At 46.1% G+C, this 20,490-nt stretch overlaps 3 protein-coding genes across 6 annotated transcripts; all 3 read left to right on the top strand.

Annotated features, from left to right (window-relative positions):
* The first annotated feature begins 7 nt into the window (after positions 1-7).
* On the top strand, positions 8-13,636 carry pthlha (parathyroid hormone-like hormone a). Of its 3 annotated transcripts, XM_077543682.1 has the most exons (6): positions 8-309; positions 5,100-5,216; positions 7,463-7,531; positions 10,640-10,740; positions 12,182-12,554; positions 13,304-13,636. In XM_077543682.1, exons 2-5 carry the CDS (start codon positions 5,181-5,183, stop codon positions 12,546-12,548), a joined length of 573 nt encoding a protein of 190 aa, XP_077399808.1. In that variant the 5' UTR covers positions 8-309; positions 5,100-5,180; the 3' UTR covers positions 12,549-12,554; positions 13,304-13,636. The 3 variants fall into 3 exon arrangements, with proteins under 3 accessions (XP_077399808.1, XP_077399809.1, XP_077399807.1); XM_077543683.1 differs by lacking the exons at positions 8-309; positions 5,100-5,216 and adding an exon at positions 5,930-5,973; XM_077543681.1 differs by lacking the exons at positions 8-309; positions 5,100-5,216; positions 7,463-7,531 and adding an exon at positions 9,027-10,571.
* A 742-nt stretch (positions 13,637-14,378) lies between these two features.
* c4h11orf98 (chromosome 4 C11orf98 homolog) lies at positions 14,379-15,853 on the top strand. Its single transcript, XM_077544823.1, has 4 exons — positions 14,379-14,509; positions 15,051-15,175; positions 15,251-15,348; positions 15,489-15,853. The coding sequence occupies exons 1-4, from the start codon at positions 14,471-14,473 to the stop codon at positions 15,587-15,589; spliced, it is 363 nt and encodes a 120-aa protein (XP_077400949.1). The 5' UTR covers positions 14,379-14,470; the 3' UTR covers positions 15,590-15,853.
* Positions 15,854-16,651: 798 nt separating this feature from the next.
* On the top strand, positions 16,652-20,323 carry mansc1 (MANSC domain containing 1). 2 transcript variants are annotated; one of them, XM_077543632.1, is made up of 4 exons: positions 16,652-17,321; positions 17,763-18,003; positions 18,078-18,218; positions 18,360-20,323. In XM_077543632.1, exons 1-4 carry the CDS (start codon positions 17,316-17,318, stop codon positions 19,334-19,336), a joined length of 1,365 nt encoding a protein of 454 aa, XP_077399758.1. In that variant the 5' UTR covers positions 16,652-17,315; the 3' UTR covers positions 19,337-20,323. The 2 variants fall into 2 exon arrangements, with proteins under 2 accessions (XP_077399758.1, XP_077399759.1); XM_077543633.1 differs by having other exon boundaries at positions 16,652-16,857.
* Positions 20,324-20,490: the final 167 nt, after the last annotated feature.

The raw sequence follows: 20,490 nt of genomic DNA on the forward strand, positions 1-20,490 counted from the left end.
GGGACCATGGGGGCTCGCATGTATGCGTGTGTGTGTGTAATGCCAAAGTGTGCCTCGTAGTCTGGTTGTGCTTTGATGAGTTGCTAACTGCTAGCTGCATGTGCTTGATGTTTACAAGCGACACATCAAAGTTCTGCCAACATTCCACAAGCGCTGCTGTGCACCTGAGGGGGGCGCCGACGACCAGTGGCAACAGGAAGTCACCTTTGCTGCTCACAAGGTGGATGACAGGAAGTCCCAATGCCGTGTGGAGAGCAGGACGAGCTCCTCTCCGTTGATGGCGCCACTTTGCGTCCTTTCAGCACTCAGGTGAAGAATTGTTGACTTTGTTGTTTATACTGTGGTGTCTTGAGATACAAGCTGAATTTGTTCCGTGACCATGCTTGTAACTCAAAACTCACTTCCCTCACATAGTCTTATGAAAAGAAAGAAAACTTTTTCTATGAGAAAATAATCTTGATAATATTGCTTTTGATCAAAGTGTGGAGAAATTGTGTCATTTCAAAGCATGAACCCGATGAGTGGGTCATGGGTTCATGCTGCAATCCAATTGGTTGCGCTGCTCATGCCTCTGGAGACAGTTTTTCACAGAGGATAAAGAATGTATGCCTGAGAGTGTTATACTAGTCATCAATATCTGTTGCTTCTAATTCTGAAAGCTATTTAACTAACTGTTAGCATGTGAATAGTGTTGTTTTATATTGTACGCCTTAAGCTAAGCGAACTTTGCTAAGGCACATGAGATGACATCAACACTTGAAAGCAATCGGCATGTAATGAGATTACAATTTGACAATCATTTTGGAAGTTTGTGTCCGTGTTGACATCACTTCCTGTGTGCGAACTGCGAAAGCGTACACTGCTGCGCCACACAGGAAGCTGCAAGGACGACTCGCAATGAAGAACAAACGTTGAAATGTTGGAACGACCGCAGACCTCAGCGGGAATGTCGGGAATCTTCGAGCGCGTACGGAAAAACCACGGACGGCGTGATGTTGTCGTGATGACTCGCGCCACTTCCTGTCCATACTGTGATGTCACGCGTGACTCATCAATGGCGCACTGTTTGTCGGAACAGCGTTGGCTGCAAAAGTCATCGCTGTAATTAGGAGAAAGACGGAATATGTCAGCCGCCTTCTTTGCGGCCTATGGAAACACGCACACGCGCACACATTCGTGCGCATATACAAGGTTTCAAATCTTTTTTTTTCTCTAGAGCAGTTTTGCGAATCAATGACTTCATTTGAGGAGCAACTTTCTAATTTGGAGGAGCAAATTTTATTTGCTAATTAATACCACAGACCTCTTAAGCAAGGCATTTATTAAACAATTTAAAAAATATGACAATATAATGATTAAACAACTGCTGTTTAAAATATATATATATATATATATATATATATATATATATATATATAAAATCTTAAATTCACATAGAAATCCACACTTTTTTTTTTTTATTCATCTCAGGGGGCGGCCATTTTGCCACCTAACCTGTATTCATTTGAATGTTCTTCACTTTAATGCATTTCCAGGCAGGCGTCTGTGAAAAGTGGACAGATCAGTCGAGCACTAAAATCCAGTGTTGTTAAACACACTAGCCCTGTCGATTTTAGGTTAGCTAAGGAATTAGCATGGCTTTTACGTCTTTTCCATCACCTCTTGGTGAGAATGATACTTGATTAAAATGTGGCTTATTAGACGAAGATTTCTGACTTGTGACTCCTAATGTGATTAGCTGCAGCAGTAGCTAGCCAAAACTCATGGCTCGCTACATTGTTTTGATGAGGTGCAAAATGAACTGCCATGCAAAAACGCTTATTTTGAGCCTCGACACATTCACACAAAAACACATCTGCTCGCACACATGCACAGTTCGTCCATGCAGACGCACACACATCCAGCCGCTGTTGAAAAGCATCTGACATAAGCAGCAGCTCCTCATCACCTGGGATGTGGAAACACTGGATTCCCACAGAATGAGAAGGAGGAAGGAATGCTTGTGTGGGAACGCCGGAGGTCTTTCCTCACCTTCACGCTCAAACACACGCACACACACACACACACACACACACACACACACACATGTGCGTGTGCCGCCCCGGCGCACCTTTGAACCTGCTCGCCCGCTCTAAAAATAAACTTGCTGCTACACAAATAAACGTAAGCGTTCCACACGCACATGCAACATATGGACAAGATGGCCGACGTGTCAGGGCGCCCCGCGTAAGATGGCCGCCTGGAGGGCGTGCCAAGATCAGCTCGTTAAGTTTAGTCATTAAGTTTGCCTCCGCCTTGGACGGCACATCAAAGCGGCGCCCGCGGACCAAACGGAAACGCCCGACATGCAAAATGAGAAGCACGCGCGCCACACGGATTGGACACAACACACACATACTAGAGGCAGCACATTGGCCTAGTGGTTGGCCCGTCTATCTGTCGTTTGTCAATATGTGCACTGACATGGATTGGCGACCAATCCGTTGTTTGTACTGAGGAAAGCAGTTCAGTGGTGTAGAGAATGGCTGCTGTTGAAAGAAGCATACGTTGTGTGTCAAGTAAAGAAGTGATGAGGCGTGAAAACACGCATTCGTGTACTCGCACAAATTTGGTCCGTGTGTGTGTGTGGCAACCGTCTGAAGTGACGCTAAGCAAGCCAAACACACTCATTAGCTAGCAGACGATTAATTGGCCTTAACAAGCCACTTGAGCGCTCAGACCGGATGTCATGCCAAACAGCTTTTTTTTGAAAATGTTCATTAATTAGCGCGAAAATATAATAAAATGTACAACTTTTAAGGGCAAATTTCTGTCTTCCGAAATGTTAAAAAAATAAAAATTAAATTAGGGAGAACACATGACTTTTATACGTCATGAGACTTTTGAACGTTGCCGTTTTAATGTTGCTGGGCTGCAGCAGCGGCGAAGGTCACTCTTGGCTTCTCTTGACTGCTTGGGTTTTGAAAAGGCCACGCCGCCTCCAATTTGAAGGCGACTTGCTTGCAGAGACGGCGTCCCAGCGGGAACAGGAAGTGGCCGAGTGTCACGCTGTCACCTTCGCCATCCTTCAAGCAAGTTCCCGCGCATGCAGGCGGGCTAATGGCTAATGGCTAATTGCTAATTGCTAACGGCAGCCCTAGGGCGTTGCTCGCTCTCTGGCTAGCTGATGAAGATTTAATATGAAGCCGCCTTTGCGGGAGTCACATGACCTTTGCGGACATTAGCGCCGCTCATTAGTCGTGCAATGCATGCTGGGAAATCCAAATGAATCATCGTATTTTTTGGGGGGGGCAGGGGGGACAACTGGTGATGTCATTACACGCTACATCTAACATGCTACATGTTGTTCGTTAGCTTCTTGGCTTCGCCCATGACTGCTGGGAAAACTACTTTTTTGATTAACATTCTATTTATTTAAGAAAACAAGTTAATTTATCATTAATTAATATGTATGTATGCATTGGCTAAAGTAATTGATGAAAAATGACCAATATTTCTTTTGACTGAACTTAAGACGTGATTCATCAATGAATGAGTAGCAGGCGCTTAATGCTTTCCAGTATGCTCAACGTTTTTGCGCAGCACCGCTGCCGTCTTGTTGCTCAACGCTACCATTTTGTTTGTCCACTTGTCTCTTTGTCTAATGATCGGGGGGTGGTCATCTTTGCAGCAGATGTGGTGGAAAAGAAAAAGCTTTAGGGAATACGGGAATGCTGGAAAAGGACATAGTTGGGAATCGTCGGGCGAGGAGGACGAAGGTGCAAGTGCGAAGCGATGCTCTGGCAGCAGCCGTGCATGGCCGCGCGCTTTGGCCGGCCGCTTTTGTTTAGACTGACTTTGAAGGGCCGGGAAGCCTCGCTGGCTTTCTTCTCACCCTCAGATTCTTTTGCCTCCTCCCGCTTTCCAAGTGGGAACGCTTCCACACGCTTTCAAGCTTCCCTGGGAAGGCCGCGCTCGCTTTGTTTACATCGGGCAGGTGCTAGGCTAGGCTAACGGCTAATCAGCACAGGTGGAGGTTGGAGGAGGGGGGCTGCTGCAACGCTAGGCTCTCCATCCTCACGGTGATCCCGTTGATCTTTATCACAACACGCCGCCGCCTGTGATTTCCTGCCAACGTCCAGCTTGTGAACTTCTTCTTTGCGCTCACGCTGGCGGAATGTTTTCACCTCTGGGCGCCGCCCTTTTGGTCTTCTCTATCAGTGCGGGGCTGCAACACAAACAACCAAAAGCACCCGATGAAACCAAAGCACCCTAAAAAGTGTGAAAGAGGCAGCAAAATGGCAATAGAGCAGCCGTTGAGCTGGTGACATTGTTGCTGCGCTCGCGTGTGTTTGTGTGCGCGTGCGCGTGTGTGCGAGCATCTCCTGGGTGGCCTCATAAACAAGAACACCTGACCTCCCTTCTCCAAATAAAGAGTGAGACCACAGAAGAAGACGGAACATTCTTCTTCTCTTGTTGATCTCTAACATGTGCCGCCGGAGCGCGACCCACAACTGCCACCGAACCGTCCTCATCATCTTCCTCCCCAGCCTACTCTCGCCCACTTTATAGTGCAATTCGGCATTTGGCTACCAATTTCAAAGACGTCCCTGTCCTCACCACTAAGAGTAGACTTTCTTGAGTAATCGTCAATACCAAGCACCACTATTGTTTGTACTTTGGGTACATGAAATTTCAATGAAGACAATGATAGATAATTGTAAGAAAAGACATTCCTTTCTGTGTTCCTGACTTGTCAAACAGTCGCCCAGCTACAGGCGAGGAAAACTTACAGGAGTATCGGTCTGGAGTACTTGCCCTTTCATAATTGGAGAAAATTGGATTGGGCCACGCATTACTGTCAAAATTATCATCAGAATGCTAATGTGATGTTATGTCATTTCAAAAATCTGAATGAATTACAGTATTTTAGAAAAGTACAAAAATGTAGTGCACAACATGCACTTTTTCTTTAAGTTGATGACTAAAATAGATGTATTGTTTCTCATCAGATGTGTTAGAGGATTTATTGTAAAAAGTCAAAAGTACTGTATCAAAAATAGAATTATAGCCAGCACAGCTGATGTCACTATTGAAAAATGTTCCTTTTTTTTTTTTAGGTCCACATTTGAAGGTTTTGTCCCATATTTGTGTTTTGAAAGTGAAGCGTGACTCTTGAGCGCTGACTGGAAGCTCCGGAAATGAGCGGTCGCCCGCTGCGATGGAACGCCGCAAAGGTAAGCACAGGCCAGGTGGCCGACATTTTGCAGGCGGGAAGCGCTAAAAATAGGAAGGTGCAGAAAATAGATGATGAGTTTGTGGAATGCTATTCTTTCCTGCACCACCAGTGTCCTCGAATGCACCGTGCGCCGCTTTTGGGCTGTGATGTGAGGAACTTCAATCTGGAAAAGTGAATCTCCCATCATGCATTGCACTCAGTCAGAGAAATCATTTTCTGTTTGGGCATGCGTTGTGGCGTGGAAAGAAGTCAGGTGGCGTTTGCTAATTTTTGTATGGCGCGCGGTTCAGACCCCTGCCCTTTAGATGGCGCCAACAAAAGTTGATGTCCATTTTTAGCTTGAAATGTATTTCCAACATGCAGTCCTAAAAACAAAAACTGCAAAACAAACCAAGTGGGGGCATGAGCAATCCCCCCCCCCCACCTCCACCAACCCCCTGCCTAGAAGGCATTGCGGCCACTGAGGCGTGTGTGTTGTGTGTTGTGGTTTCCTGTCAAGCTGTGAACAAGAAACTCAGTTTTACATGCTGACGTTAAAAGCCACACGCTTGAAAAAGACACACTTATATTATTAGACCGCGTGTGTGTGCGCGTGCATCTGTCTGTCTGTGAGAGTGAGTGAGTGTGGGTCGTTGTGGCGACATGTTAATTAGGAGCAAGAGGCGGCGTACAAGTAGACGGGGATTTTGGCTACCACGATAAACCGTCCAAGCCTGCAACCCAGAGGCCCTGCCAGAACGTCAAGACACGCCCACGTCACGCATGCACTCTCTTGTTTTCATTCTTTTTCAAATTGTGCTGATTTGTTGTCATGAGTCAATTGTCACTTTCAACATGGCAAAGCTTGATGGAAAAGGAGCATTAGCTACCAAATTAGCAACACATGCTGTCACCTGCTACCATAGCATTAGCATGCTACTGATAAGATAGTTTTAGCGCGCCAAAAAGGAGCATTAGCTCATTTTAGTACATAAGGCTGTGATTGGTCACTGGTGTCAGTGTGTTTGTGTTTTTGGTTGCCCTGGCAACCTCAAACGTCCAATGACACGGTGGACCTGTACAAGCCCTTTCACCCCCACTCTGCTCTTCTGTTTCACTGCCTCGTTTGACGACAGCTCATGCAGGACCTCCAACCACATCCTGACTTCTTTTTGATTCTTTTTTATCACTTTTTGTTGCTTTTTATCACGCTTTCAAATCATTTTAATGGTTTTTAAATGTTTTTATTGCTTTGACTGCTCCTTTCAACTTCCTGTTTACATTCACAAGTTAGCTTAGCGACCACCTACCAGCACGTATGACTCATGAGTGTGTATGTGCGTGCGTGAGTGTGTGCACGCGCATATACTTGCCTGATTTTTTTTCTTGCACTGTGAACGCATCAACACACTCATTGACTTTGCCACTTGACTTAATTATACTCGATTTGGACTCTACTGTATTTTTCGTCACGTGATAGTACTTGACTAGTGTCGTGTAGGCTTTGAAGATCGTTCATGGTCATCTGAAGAAGTTTTTTTTTTTTTTAGAAAAGTAAAATAAAAATGACTAACCATGAGGTGGCATGTTTGTCAAGCCTGAAGGTCAGCAGAAAGACGTGAAAGTGATTTTCCGTCAGGACGACACAAACGGGTTTTTATCCTCCTGAAGCTCAAGGTCGTCGCCCTTGCTCATCCGTCGTTTAATACTCGGCGGGCTTTCCACACAAGCTTTTTGAGGCCGCCGTGACATCGGCACGTGCAATTCTTAAATGCATGAATGAGGCTAGTGTACGTGGCGGCGGAGGCGGACGGGGGGGACCTTACAACGGGGACCTCATGACCTTACAATGACAATACACTCACACGTGCTAATGCTAAGGCTAAGTGTGGGCAGGTATAAAATAACCTCAGGCTACAATCTGAAAGTCAAGTACAAGAAAATACATGAAATAGCATGGTTGGCAAACAGGAAGCTCTAATCTGGTTAACCAAAATGTCAATGCTTGTAAATGGGAAGTTAAAGTCTATTAAACAGGAAGTCCAAGTCTCACGAATGGGAGGTTCAAATCAGGCAAACACTAAATTCACGTCTGGTAAATTGGACGTTTAAATTTGGCAAACAAGAAGTTTAAGTGATTGACTGAGGAGCAGTATGAAAGTGCAAGACTAGTAAACAGGAAGTTGAAATCTGGCAAGCAGGAAGTCAAAGTCTCCAAAATGACAGTCAAATATTTGATGTCACGTGCTGTCATTCTTTTGACAGGTGCTAACGTCTTTGCCTGATGCCCCCTACTGGACAGAATGCATGCACGATTTCCTGGGTGACAGGAAGGTGAGGCGATAACTACGATAAGAGTGTTTGTGGAGCACAGGAAGTCACAATGTCAATGTTGATCCAATGCGTTGCGGCCATCTTGGCGGAGGTTGACGGCGGGGCAGCCATTTGCAATGTGAGGAATTCCCCACAACGCACGCACGCTTTGTTTGACTCGATCCCGTCACAGGAAGTCCACAAAAGACGCCGACTCGCTCGCTTGGCGCCACATGCACACCCTAAGAAACATGACACGCAGACACCGTTAGCCTCATTGGCACGCGGGTGTGTGTGTGTGCGTGTACGTGTGCAGGGTTATTTAACATTGACAGTTACACACACAAATGCCCGAACTCACATCTTTCTCACACGCATACACACAAAAATGCCCTCTCACGCATTCACGCTCACTAATACAATCATACACTTAAACTCTAACACACACGTGTACATACACTCAATATTACACACACAACCCACACACTTGCACACTCTCAAAAACACACTTATCTCACACACACTTATCGCACACACACAAACGCGCACATGCAAGGAGTGAGCGCCAAAACGCTCTGTGGCCTTGAGAAGTTTCCACAGTTCTGGAAGGCGTTAGCGAGGCGGCGGCGGCGCGGATCCTTTGAGCGTCTCCCCGGCCTACCACAACTCTTCACTCGTTAGCGTACCACAACTGTTAGCTTATTAGCGCCACACACTCGTTAGCCGGCGACATGTCTGTCTGGCGCGTCACTTTGATGGATGTCGACAAGCAAGATGACGCCGCGGGACAGCGTCATCCCGCGGGGACGTCCCAGCCGGGCGGAGACGAAAGCGACGTAAACAAACAAGAACACACACTACGTGACTCACAAGCAAAATACAACACACAAAGGACAATTGTGGGTCACGTGACTGTTGCATGTCACTCACATGATACATGTCAGTCACATGACTCGCTTGTCAGTTACAGGTCACTTACGTGTCCTGTCTCGCGTGTTGGTCACATGACTTTCACTTGTCAGTCACGAGACTCTTCTGTCAAACTGTGTCAATAACGTGACAACATGTCAATCACATGACTCGAGTTGTGTGTATCCGGATTGACGTGACGTTGCGGAATATTCCATCTTGTGATGTCACAGTGATGAGTCGTCGGGCTTTCCCGCCTCGTTCGCTTCAGAGAAGTTGGCGGCAGCAGTGTTGTCGTTTTCTTGTGTGGCATCCAAACCAAACCACGACACCTCGTCTTTGCCCAGAACCACCGCCACGCTTTCTCACAATTCCCCCAGTTCCCCGCCAGCCTGTTGTCCCCTCAGGGACGTCACACCACTACCTTGGCCCTTAAAGCGCGCTAGCATGCAGATGTCATACATAGCATGCCACATGCTAACAGGCTAGCAGGTGCTCACAAGCTTGATTGTGGTCCCTGGTCCCGGTTCCGTGTGTTTGTGCGAAAGTGTCGCGTTTCTTCACCACAGTGCCGTAACAATGCTGACTCAGCGGGAGGACGCCATCTTGGTGTGTGCGTGTGTGCTGATGAAGCGGCAAAAAGTATTTTTTTCCATGCTGCTAAAAATAGATCCTTCAAAGAGCAGACGTGTTGGATTAAGTGTCTGCACACGTTTCCACGACGACGCAAATACATCAAATTACCCTGTTGCTTTTCACGACACGACTAAACAAGAAATTCAAGACTGGCTGACAGGAACTTCTAGTTTTGCTAGCAGGAAGTTCAAATCTGGCTAAAAGGATGTGCAAGACTGGCTAACAAACAGGAAGTGCTAACAGTTTGTAGCTGTGTCCAAATTCCTGGGTTGGATCTTCCGAAGGCCGAATTCAACTCAACCGCACATCAGTGTCCAACTTCACAAGGCCTTCAAATCTGGCCTTCGTTTCTATGGAAACGGGCCCTGAGCGAAGGCTGTTTGGGAGCACACTTTCATAGCCGACATTGCTCCAACTCTTCTTCTACATCGACTCGTTGGTGAACACCAACAGCATGGCTGCCATGGCAGTATGTTCAGCAAAGCCCCTCCCCCGCCCGATGCTGGCTGCTGATTGGTTGTTTACGAAGATTCACAAGCGAGTGACAGACTTTCTGAGGAAGCTCATTTCAAGCGGGCCTTGCATACAGCCATGTTGGATGTCGAAAAGAGGAGGAGGAGGATGAAGAGTTTGTTGCGGACCGCGATGCATGTAAATTGTGACTTCCTTCCTGTTGATGGCATGTCAGCGAAAATGGGATGAAGATGATGATGTGCTCAGTTACGTAACGTTGTCCTGATGTTTGTTAGCATGCCGGTTGAGTCATTTGGTCGTTATTGAACATTAGCGTCTGATGGCCATCATGACATCAATGGCAGCATCTTTGCCGTGTCAATTAGCTTCATTGGCTTCATTAGCATCATGGCGGTGTGCGTCACCAACGTGCCACACGTCGCTTCTTCTTCCTCTCGCTAGCTTGGCAACGGCCGTCCCAGCAAAACAGACGGGACCACCATCAAGGTAATGATGTCATACGCAGGCCAAAGGTCAACTACGTATGTGTGTGGGTGCTTTCACAGTGTACGACTTAGTGAATTAGTGTGCAGTAGGGAGTACATAAGTGTGTGTGTGTTCTTCTGGTGTGTTTTCGGTTGTGGCGGGAGGTGGCGGGAGGGCCCTGTAACGGGTTTCACTTTTGGAAGTAAGGAAGATGAGGACTTTTTGAACAGCCGGAATGCGGACAAGGACGGTCACGTCTGTCCGTCTGTCATCAGGCCGTCTCTTGGCATGGAAACCTCCTTTACGGGGCCCCTCCCTCCTCCCGAGGCTCCGCCCCTCAGCGAACGCCCGCCCGCCCGGTCGCTCTCCCGCTGATCCCGAAGCCGCTCGCGGCATTCCCGCATCCGCGCAACATCTGGAAACACGCACACACACACACGCAGTCTGCTCAAGTTTACGCGCAACAACAAAAACCAGAAGCAGAAGAACATCTTGGATCTCCTCCCTGACTTTCCATCTTGGAACTTTTTTTAAAATTATTATTATTTCTATTTGTGACAAAGTCTACAGAGGGAATGTAAGTTTTCTGCCGAGCGTCTTGGTGTGTGAGTGCATCCGCTCAAGCTGCTCCTGTGTCATTTGCAGACGCGTGCGCCCAACATGTCCAGCGTCCGCGCCATCTTCCTGGCCGCCTTCCTCCTCTGCTCACCCGACGCCAACTGGGCTCGACCCGCCGACGCCAGAATGTAAGTTCCGCTTCTTACTCGCCATCCTCATCCTTTCTTCTTCCTCACATACGCAACTCCTCTTCCTCGCGCTTCAGCCACCACTTGCACTCGCACGCCTTCACGTGGGCGCGAATTTGATGCAAGAAAAAGAAATAAGAGGTTAAAAGTCAGAAACGGAGAAGAGAAATGTCCTCATTTGATTAGAAAAATCGTATCACAAGGCAAAGGTCATTTTACAAGAAAAAGTGTGCATTCTACACTAAAGTCCTCATTTTCCCATTTAAAAAGAAAACGTTTCAGTGAAGAAGGTCCACATTTCAGGAAAAAAAACTTTAAATTTGACAAGTTATTTTATTTCTAAAAAGTCACAGCACAAGAAAAAGTTTTTATTTTACAAGAAAATCTTTTACAATTTAAAGTAAAATTATTTTCCAATAAATCCAAAATAAAAAAGTGAAATTGTTACAAAAAATGTGGATCAGATTATTTTAAGAATTTGTATTTATTTATTGAGAATTGATCATTTTAAAATACAGTAAAATCATTTTACAGCAAAAAAAGATCACAAAAAAGTTAGAATTTTACAACAAAACACTTTTTCATTTCACAGGTAAAAAGTTGTAATTTTACAACAACAAAAGAGAGAAGCCATTTGACAAGAAATTGTGTCATTTTGTGAGAAAATGATGCAACTGTAAGAAAAATGATTTATTTTTTTCAATGTACAAGAAAAAGATTTTGAGGACAGGTGATTCGTCGGCTTCAAAGTTGATTGACCAAATTTGGGTCAAGGTCAAGTTTGTGCAAGCGCTGGTCAGATTTGGATCAGGCAACGGGCCGCCGCCGGACATGTGTCCGTGTGGATGGTGAGTTCCGCGACGTCCCGCTGAGCTTGTTCCGGGCCGGGAAGCGGCAGCCCGCTTTGACGAGGGCGGGCGGGGTCGGGCGGAGGTCGGGGTAGGGGGACGGCGGAGGCCGGCCGGGCGTGTTGCTGTTTGTGTGCTGAGAGCGGGTCGGTGTGGGATTCCCAGGCTCCCCGCCCTCGGCCTTGGTGTTTGTTTAGGACTGGCGTGGCCTGAGCCAGCTGAGAAACTCGATCAGGGCCGGTCAGCGGGAAAGATAACAGCGCACGGAAGCACAACAGAAACAAAGAGAAGAGCGCCGCCCGTCTTGGCCATCTGGTCGGAATCAAAGCGGAGCAGACGTAGCTTCTTCTAATGCGCCTCTCGCCAACAAACTGTAGCAGAAGTGTTTGTCAGGCTGCGACGCCACCTTGTGGACACGTCACAAGTTGACCTGTCAACAGAAAAACCGCAAACATCTAAATTCAACAAAAACGAAGCTTTATTCGAAATGAGAAAAAATAAAGTCAAATCTACTTGAAAGAGCTTTTCAAAAGGAAAAACATCAGATGTTAATCTTACAAGCGAGTCAGAAATTCAACACGAGCTTTTTGCAGGCGGCGATCGGTGACCCACGCCCAGCTGATGCACGACAAAGGCCGCACGCTGCAGGACTTCAAGCGGCGCATGTGGCTGCAAGAGCTCCTGGACGAGGTCCACACGGCCGAGATCCGCCAGCTGCCGCTTCCCGAGGCGGGCCCTGCCATCCTGCCGCCCTTCTCCAAAGCGCCGGCGCCGAGCAAGAGTTTGCCAGCAGACTGGTCGGCGGAGGAGCGCGAGGCCACCAACCTGCCGCAGGAAACTGACAAGAGCTTCAAAGACGGCAAGCGGCGCAAGAAAGGACGGCCCGGCAGGAGGAAGGATGGAGACAAGAGGAAGAGGAGGGCCCGATCCCCGGCAGGGCGGTGGGTCCTACGGCTCTAAACGCAGGTGGGCGGCAACCGCAACATCAGTCATCATAATCACAACAATGCAATACACCAAATGAGGAAAATCCACCAGCTGGAAAGCCATTTGCATGTTTCATTCATAGATTACTAGCGCGCTGAATTGGCCATGCACTAGTACACAGCCGTCTTACTAGTGTCATACTTGTCTGTGGCTGCCATCAATGATTGTATAACCTCACAGTAGAACAAAAAATACTCAAGTTCTAAATAACTTCTGATTGATTGATTGATCGATCGTTAGCACCCATACAGGAAATGTTCCTAAATGATGAGATGCCTGATGGCATCATTGATTATTCTTTGGCAGGTGACTTGACTCAACATTGCATTTGCACTCAGAGTTTTGCAAGTAGGGACAAGACGTGTACTAGCACACGGACAATTAAGAAGCTGAAGAAATGTTATGTGAACACCCCAAAAAGGTTCAGAATTGCCCCAACTTAGTTCCTTGCCACCAAGATGGCGCCAAAGCAATACATTTAAATTAAACAAGGTTAAAGCCCTTCTTTGTGTTGGTGGTTGAATATTAAATTAGGATAAATTAATTCCAGATCAATGAATTTGTATTGAAGAATGTATTTTGTAACCTTTTACATTGTGATATGCTCTACAGCTCTTGTGTAATATGTGCATTTTCTTTTTTTATTGTAAATGAATTGTTGGATTGAATAAAGTGTTTTAAAAAGTTATTAATTCTATTAATTGACATGAATTGTCTTTTTTGTGCAGGACCGTGCATCGAGCGGAGTGGACCCCTAAACAGTCGTCTTGCTGTTTGGAAAGAAAAGAAACGAAACTTAAAGATGGATATTTATTGTGTAAATAGAAAGCAGTAGAATAGAAAATGACGTGAAAATGAAATATTTTTTTTATTCCAACACGTGTTGTAATTTATTTGGTTTGAATGTTGTATTTATTTGATGTCTTTTTTGACGGTCATGCACTTTACGCCGACAAACAAGAAGACTTTGCTCTTTTGTTGACTTGGAGTTCATCTTCTGTCAATGACGCCCCCTGGCGGTTGCTTTTGGCACTTGCACTGAGATTAAACATTTGACACAAGCTTGTGCTCGACTGGTTTTCTCTTGCTCGCTTCCGGAAATTTGGGAAAGATTCACATGCATGTGATTATTGCAAGTTATAAGAGTAATCTGAAATTTTAAAAGTACAATTTCAACAACATTATAAATATTTTTTTGGGGTGCAATTTGGGGATCGTTTATGAAAAGCGTTTGGGGACGGGGGGTGAAGTGTCGAAATTTCAATTTGTGCATCCATTTGAAAAGGGGGCGCAGTCGTCCGCCTGTAGCCAATGTTGACATCAAAATACTGTTGTACAGTACATCCAAGTTGTGGCAGTGCATGTGGGGGCATTAAAAGCTTCCACAGCTGCTCGTGGACATTTTGCAATATGCAATCAATATTTGGACATGTTACCACAAATGAATTGTTGGTATTGGAAAGGTCGTCCAGCAGCATTTTATACTAAGTCGGATTCCTCGCCAAACGTGGATTTTTTGTTTTGTTTTAACCCTTCCCAACTTAGTGCCTCAAATCAGTCGTCAGTTGCAGCAAGATGTCGTTAGAGTGGTCGCCAGTGCGCCCTCCAGTGGACCAAATGGGCACCACAATCATTCCCAATGAGCAAGACCATCTGTTAGTATATGTCTTGATTGATAAAATCATTTCAAATATTTAGGTTACATATTTGCTTCGCTTGGGTTCTCCCTTCTTCCGTCCCTGACTGACGTTGTGTTGTTCTTGGGCAGCGTTGACGGCAGCCGCCGTTGTAACGTCTCACGTGGCCTGTTGGTGGCAGGACCTCCGTCTGGTGCATAGTTAAGGCATCGAAGAAGAAAACCCGGAAAAAGGCAGCACGGCAAGCAGGTGGGCAGCATGTCTCCACCCGGAGGGAAGATCAATAGACCCAAAACCGTAAGAAAATTATGCTAGATCTAACAAACAAGTAACCACGCGCATTCAAGGACCTTGCCATTTCACTTAACAAACTTACTGGACTTCTTTAAACGCAGAACTAACTTAGTACAGCAGCCAGTTTAGCATTAGCTTGCGCTGTATTATTATTTTGTTGATTGCAGAAATAAGAACAACGTTCGATTCTCAGGAGCTGGAGGCAACTGAGTGTTTTATCATAGGAGTTAGAATAAACATAAACATGATGTGCGGTTGCAAAAGTTAGAAATTGGAATGCATACAGTCCAGTGCCTTATTGTATGGTAAATCATCGTAAAAGCTAGCATAAATGTGCTGGTTTGGGAGGAGCTGAAATAAACATGTTTGACTGCAGAATAATAAACATTTTCTATCAGTTGGAATAAATAATGTTTTGTTGTAGTATTGTAGGAGTTGGAATCTTAATGTTATGTTGTAGAAGCTGGAGTAAATGCTTTTACCATGAGAGTTTTGCGTGAACATTTATGGAATAAAGGTGATTCTTTGTGCTATGATGTGGCAGGAGTTGGGCAAGAAGCTGTTCAAACGCCGCCGTGTCCTGGGGCGACAGAAAAAGAAGCGAAATCAGATCGTCGGCGCTGTGGTGGACCAAGGCCTCATCACCATCCATCATCTCAAGAAGAGGACGTCAGTTGCTCACTAGCATCACCTCCAATGTGTGCGTGCAACGTGTTTAATAAGAATGTTTGTTCCTCATGGCAGGACGAGTCCCAGGGCTAACATCACGTTGTCAGGGAAGAAGAAGCGAAAGCTCATCAAGCAGCTGATGCACCTCGAAAAGGACAAAGCCGCAATGGAAGGTACCCTTTTGCGGGGGGAGGGGGGGGGGGGTATTACAGCCCCACACTTGGGCTCAGACAACGTGATTTTGTGATGATCAAAGCTGCTTATGTGGATCCAAATTTGTAATGTGAATGTGTGTGTTGTGTGTCGTGGCCAGCTGAAGCTGCAGCTGCCCCACCAAAGAAGAAAGCGCGCAAGAAGAAAACGACGAAGACGACGACAACCTGTGAGGACGTCAACATGGCCAATGTGGAATAACTGCAAATACTTCCATTGACCTCACCCGTAATGTTTAACATCAATGCTGCCTAAATAGTAATATGTAAATGTAGTTAACTTCACGCATAAAAGTGAATGATATTCCTTTTGTTGTTGACAATTTTGAATCTTTTGTTTGCATCAACCTGTACACTGCAGAGAAAATGCACATGTATGTACTCTTGGCTGTACCACATTCTTTTATGTACATTGTTTAAAAAAACACATTGAATAAATGCATTCAGTCAATTTTACATTACAATATATTTGCATCAGGTACTTTTTTTGTGCAATATTTTTGTATTAAATGATTTCATTTGATCTCTTACAGTTGATGAGGATGTGGATTATTTAACTGAGATTTGAAGACAAATGGATGTGATTGATCAATGTGCTGGCCAAATGAAGTCTCAGGGGTTACAAATAATGAAAAAAAAAACACTCATAAAATAGTGTTTATATATATGTTTAATACTAAAAAAAGTTATTCAAATACAAAAGACAAAGATTTTTTTTTTAAAAAAAGAAAGGAATAATATAGACAAATATAATGAACAAAATAAGAAAAATATAAATTATTAAAATTATAAAAAATATATTATAAAAGATTGATTGAAATAAAAATAGATATGACAAAAATCACAATTCAAATAAAAGCCCCAAAAACTTTGCAATAATTAAAATAAAAAAGGAATAAGAAAAATACAAACTTGATTTAAGATAACATACAAGCATACAAAATCTAAGTTAATTATTAAATTAATAAGGATTATGAAGGCATCTTTTTTTCTGATAAACATAAAAAGACAAAACTAATGATTCACTTAGCAATAGATGAAAATAAGGTTTGAAATTGGCATAGCCTAAAAATAAGAATAGACAAATCGGAATACGATCAAAATATGCTCAGATAAAATGGGAAAAATAAAGATTCAATTAAAAACATGAAGTTTAAGAATACAGTACGACTACAATCAAACCAAATGTAATAAGAATGATACAGTCCTAAAAAGAAGGGGCGTGTGGCAGCCCCGCCCCCCTGCATCCCTCCCCCCTCCCGGAGGACAAAGCCAAAAATGGGTCATCTGCTCGGAACCAGCAAGCTTCCTTGTCTCCGTGTTTCAAGACGAGCAGCTGCCGGCGGGCTCGGTTCGGTTCGGCTCGCTTGGCTTATTCATCCGCGGCGGAGGACGACTCGGGTGGGAAGGCCGATGACGGAACCGCGCAACTGAACCGGACCGACCGACGAATAGCGGCGCATCCGGCAGGTGCGTACGTTTGCGTGAGTACGCGCGCGCGACGGAACCAGGCGGTCCCAGAAGCGGTCGAACCTGCGGACGGAACCAGCGTGAGCGGCGTGACGTCACGCGCGGATGAGGAGCGATGAAATGTATATTGTGTGTGCGTGCCCAATAATGGCGAATTGGTGACGTCACTGGCTGGCTAACAAAGACGACAAACATTTTTGAGTTTGTTTGGCGAGCTAGACGCGTTAGCATTAGCATGCCTTGGATTGGGCAAACATGACTCGGCACAATCGATCCCATTTGATGGATAAGTGCAATTAATGACGACGCTGATTATTGTGATTTGTTACGTCATTCCTGGGCTCGATGCAAGGTTCACTCGGCGTCACTGTGCAGGCAAAGTCCTTCTGAGTGCACTTTGGACGCCAGAGGTTCTGCTCAAGCTCACAAGAAGAAGAAGTTGAGCTGACGCCTCCGCCATGCAGGTCTTCACTTTTTTCTCTCTTGTCCTCGCTGACCCCAAAGAAAATATTAACAATTTAGATTTTTGCTCGTCTTTCTTCAAATTTTCTTGTCAAGCGTAAGGGACGCGCGCTCCCTTGCAAATCTCAGCAAAGCTTGCTCGGTTTCTTATCTTATTTTAGGTTCCTCACAACAAATCTTGCGCCATTCGGTTCTTGAAAAAGGAAAGCAAGCAATCAAGCTTGTGGGCTAACTTTCAGCAGGTACCCACACATACACGTTGGCAACTGGGTCGGTGCAAGGACTGAGTGGTCACTAGCTAATGTTCTAGACAAAGGAGGGACTGGTCACCAGTCCATTGTTTGTCTCCGTGGGCCCTGACAGACTGGCGACCAATCCGACATGATGTGATGAATCCGTGTCCTGCGTTTGATGTTGAACTTGATGCCGTTTGTCCCGTGCAGATTTTCCGCCAGCGCGTGGGCCCTTCTTCCACTATGACTCGGGTGCCGGCCCTGGCGCTGGTGCTAGCGCTGACGCTGGCGTGCGTCCACTCACAACGCGAGCCCTGCTTCTCCCGGCAGCACCAGAACGCCGCGGTTAACACCAGGGCGGCCATCGCCGCCGTGGGCGCCCCCGTGGCCCGATCGCTGGCCACCGAACAGGAGTGTGTGCTGGCCTGCTGCTCCCAGCCGGTGCAACAGGGTGAGCGCCACGTCGTCCCGACGTCGTTGTGACGTGGTGGTGACATCATCATCATCGCGTTGGTGTTTGTGCAGGCGCCAAGTGCAACATGGTCGTGTTCAACGGAAACAAACGCGGCGGCGAAGACAACTGCTTCCTGTACCACTGCCCCAATGAGCGCGACTGTCCGCTGATGAAGGCGCCGCCCGGCGTGCGCACCTATGACATCTTCAAAGGTAAGCGCTTCTTTTTCCTGTTTGCTTAGTAGTCATGTGCTCACTTCCTGTCACGTGGTTTACTGACTTTGTGGTCCTGTCTAGTTGATTCAAGTGTCATCTTCTGCTCACTTCCTGTTCCTGTTGTGGTTTCCCGCACAGGTGTGATCCACCCAAGCACCGCCCGTCCCGTTGCTACGACAACCAGCACCTGCCGACCACTTGCCACAACGACGATAGCCGCCACCCCGGCGCCTGCGCCTACCGCCGCCGGCGATGCGGCCTTAGCACCCGTTCTCGTAACGACGACTGCCCCCAAGCGAATGGACAAAATGGCGAAAAAACAAAACAAGACAAAAACCAACAAAAAGACAAAAAGCCATCTGGCCAATGAGGAGGCGGGGCCAAGGACTGCTGACAAACTGCCCATGAACACTCCACCTGCAGTGACTGTGCCTCCTACAACAAGTCCGCCTCCTCCTTCTACGAGTCCACCTACGAGTCCACCTACTACTACTACTGCTGCCGTGACACCGCCTCCTATGACCATGACCCCACCTACAACCAATGTGACTCCACCTCCTATTATCATGACTCCTCCCACTACAATATGGAGTCCGCTTCCTACAGCTACAACACTTCCAACTACCACCACGCTGCTCGCTCCTGTCACCACGCAGCCCCCTCCTAGCACCACAACTCCACCTCCTAGCACCACGACTCCGCCTCCTAGCACCACGACTCCGCCTCCTAGCACCACGACTCCGCCTCCTAGCACCACAACTCCGCCTACTACAACCGCCATGACTCCTCCTTTGACTGTGACTCCTACTACGATCCCTCCTCCTACGACAACAAGCACGCCTTCTTCAACTCTGATCACGCCCACTTCGATAACGTCTAGCAGTAGGCGGAGTCAGACGCCCAAGGTGCTGGTAGGTCCCCACAGCGACACAGCCCAGAACACTAGCGTGAAAACGGCGACGGGGTCGCTAAAGAGTGGCGCGGTGGCGATGATGGTGGTGGGCGCTGCGGTGCTGATGCTGGCGCTGGCGGCGGGCGGGCGCAAGGCCATGGAGTCTTTCGATAGACGCCATTACACGAGGCTGGAGCTCAATGATCTCCACTACGACCTGTGAAGCGGCAGTGCCGCGCTCCTATTGGCCGTATATTGTGGGCAGAAGTGGTCCTGGGGGTCCAGTCAGCGCACAGGTTGACAAAGTTTGTCTTTGGAGACCAGTCGGGAGTCGGACACATATTTGTGATGCTGCCAATCTCAGGAAGACGCTCGTCAACATCACTTTGGGACTCACGCTAGACTTGACCTCATAATATCGGGTTGTCATTTCATCAACTTTGGGCCGCAACTCATGTTTATTTGAGGAATCGATTAGGTTAGTCTGATAAAAGGAATCATTTTTCATTTACATTGCTTGATTGAATATGCCAAAGTGACAGTGCATAAAATTAGCAAACAAAATTGATTTTGATTCACTTACATGTTTGGTCCGTAACATCCGTCAGAAAATTGGCAAAAATGTTAATGATTGTTTTCTAACGTAAAAGCAGATGTCGTCTTATTTTGAAAGCGAATCAGTCCACTTTCACGGAGGACTTGACAAATCAGAATATTTCCTGATAAGAAGCTGAAATCCAGAGGACATGGACAATTTTAAATTCAACAGTAGCTCTAAATAATTAATGGATTATCAAAATAGTTATAACATTTTATAATCAAATAGTTGTCCATTTATCAAGGAATTGTTGCACCTCTACTCACTTGCATGTCTTCTTCCTTCCTACACACTCACTCAATACCACACACACACTTTGGATGTAACACACACGTTTTAAGATTGAACGTTTTTGATGATTTTGTTGTATTTGAGCTTTTCTTATAGCCGTTGTTTATGCTGCAGTACCGCTCTTGACCACACGGTGGCGGCAGCAGCAGGCCCAATCACTAGTCACTTGCTTTTTAAAAGCTTCTTTTTTTTGTGCTCATATTTGTCAGATTTTTCATGCTGATGTATTCAATCCAAAACGGATTTTATTCTCCAACCAAGCAACGCTTTTTGCAGAAGTTTTCTTTTTGTATGCATTAAAAATGTGAAGTTTGTCATTTACACGTAAAAAGCAAGTGTGATTTCTAAGCTATGTAACAGTGAAATGTGTGTTGCTGGGTCACTATTCCATTGCTATAGGGTGCTGTTTAGGGAAAGGAGAGTGCAACTAGTTTTACGTTGAAATGTTGTGATTAACTTGGCTGAAGTGTGTGTGTGTGTGGGGGGGG

Source organism: Vanacampus margaritifer, chromosome 15 (assembly GCF_051991255.1).
Source record: "Vanacampus margaritifer isolate UIUO_Vmar chromosome 15, RoL_Vmar_1.0, whole genome shotgun sequence".
NCBI classification, from domain to species: domain Eukaryota; kingdom Metazoa; phylum Chordata; class Actinopteri; order Syngnathiformes; family Syngnathidae; genus Vanacampus; species Vanacampus margaritifer.

Coding starts and splice junctions, on each gene's coding strand:
- pthlha (XM_077543681.1), top strand. CDS start 10,230: ATGCGGACAAGGACGGTCACGTCTGTCCGTCTGTCATCAGGCCGTCTC. Junction 10,572..10,639: donor ACAAAGTCTACAGAGGGAAT/GTAAGTTTTCTG, acceptor TGTCATTTGCAG/ACGCGTGCGCCCAACATGTC. Junction 10,741..12,181: donor CGACCCGCCGACGCCAGAAT/GTAAGTTCCGCT, acceptor AGCTTTTTGCAG/GCGGCGATCGGTGACCCACG.
- c4h11orf98 (XM_077544823.1), top strand. CDS start 14,471: ATGTCTCCACCCGGAGGGAAGATCAATAGACCCAAAACC. Junction 15,176..15,250: donor CATCATCTCAAGAAGAGGAC/GTCAGTTGCTCA, acceptor TCCTCATGGCAG/GACGAGTCCCAGGGCTAACA. Junction 15,349..15,488: donor GGACAAAGCCGCAATGGAAG/GTACCCTTTTGC, acceptor TGTCGTGGCCAG/CTGAAGCTGCAGCTGCCCCA.
- mansc1 (XM_077543632.1), top strand. Junction 18,004..18,077: donor CTCCCAGCCGGTGCAACAGG/GTGAGCGCCACG, acceptor GTGTTTGTGCAG/GCGCCAAGTGCAACATGGTC. Junction 18,219..18,359: donor CACCTATGACATCTTCAAAG/GTAAGCGCTTCT, acceptor TTTCCCGCACAG/GTGTGATCCACCCAAGCACC.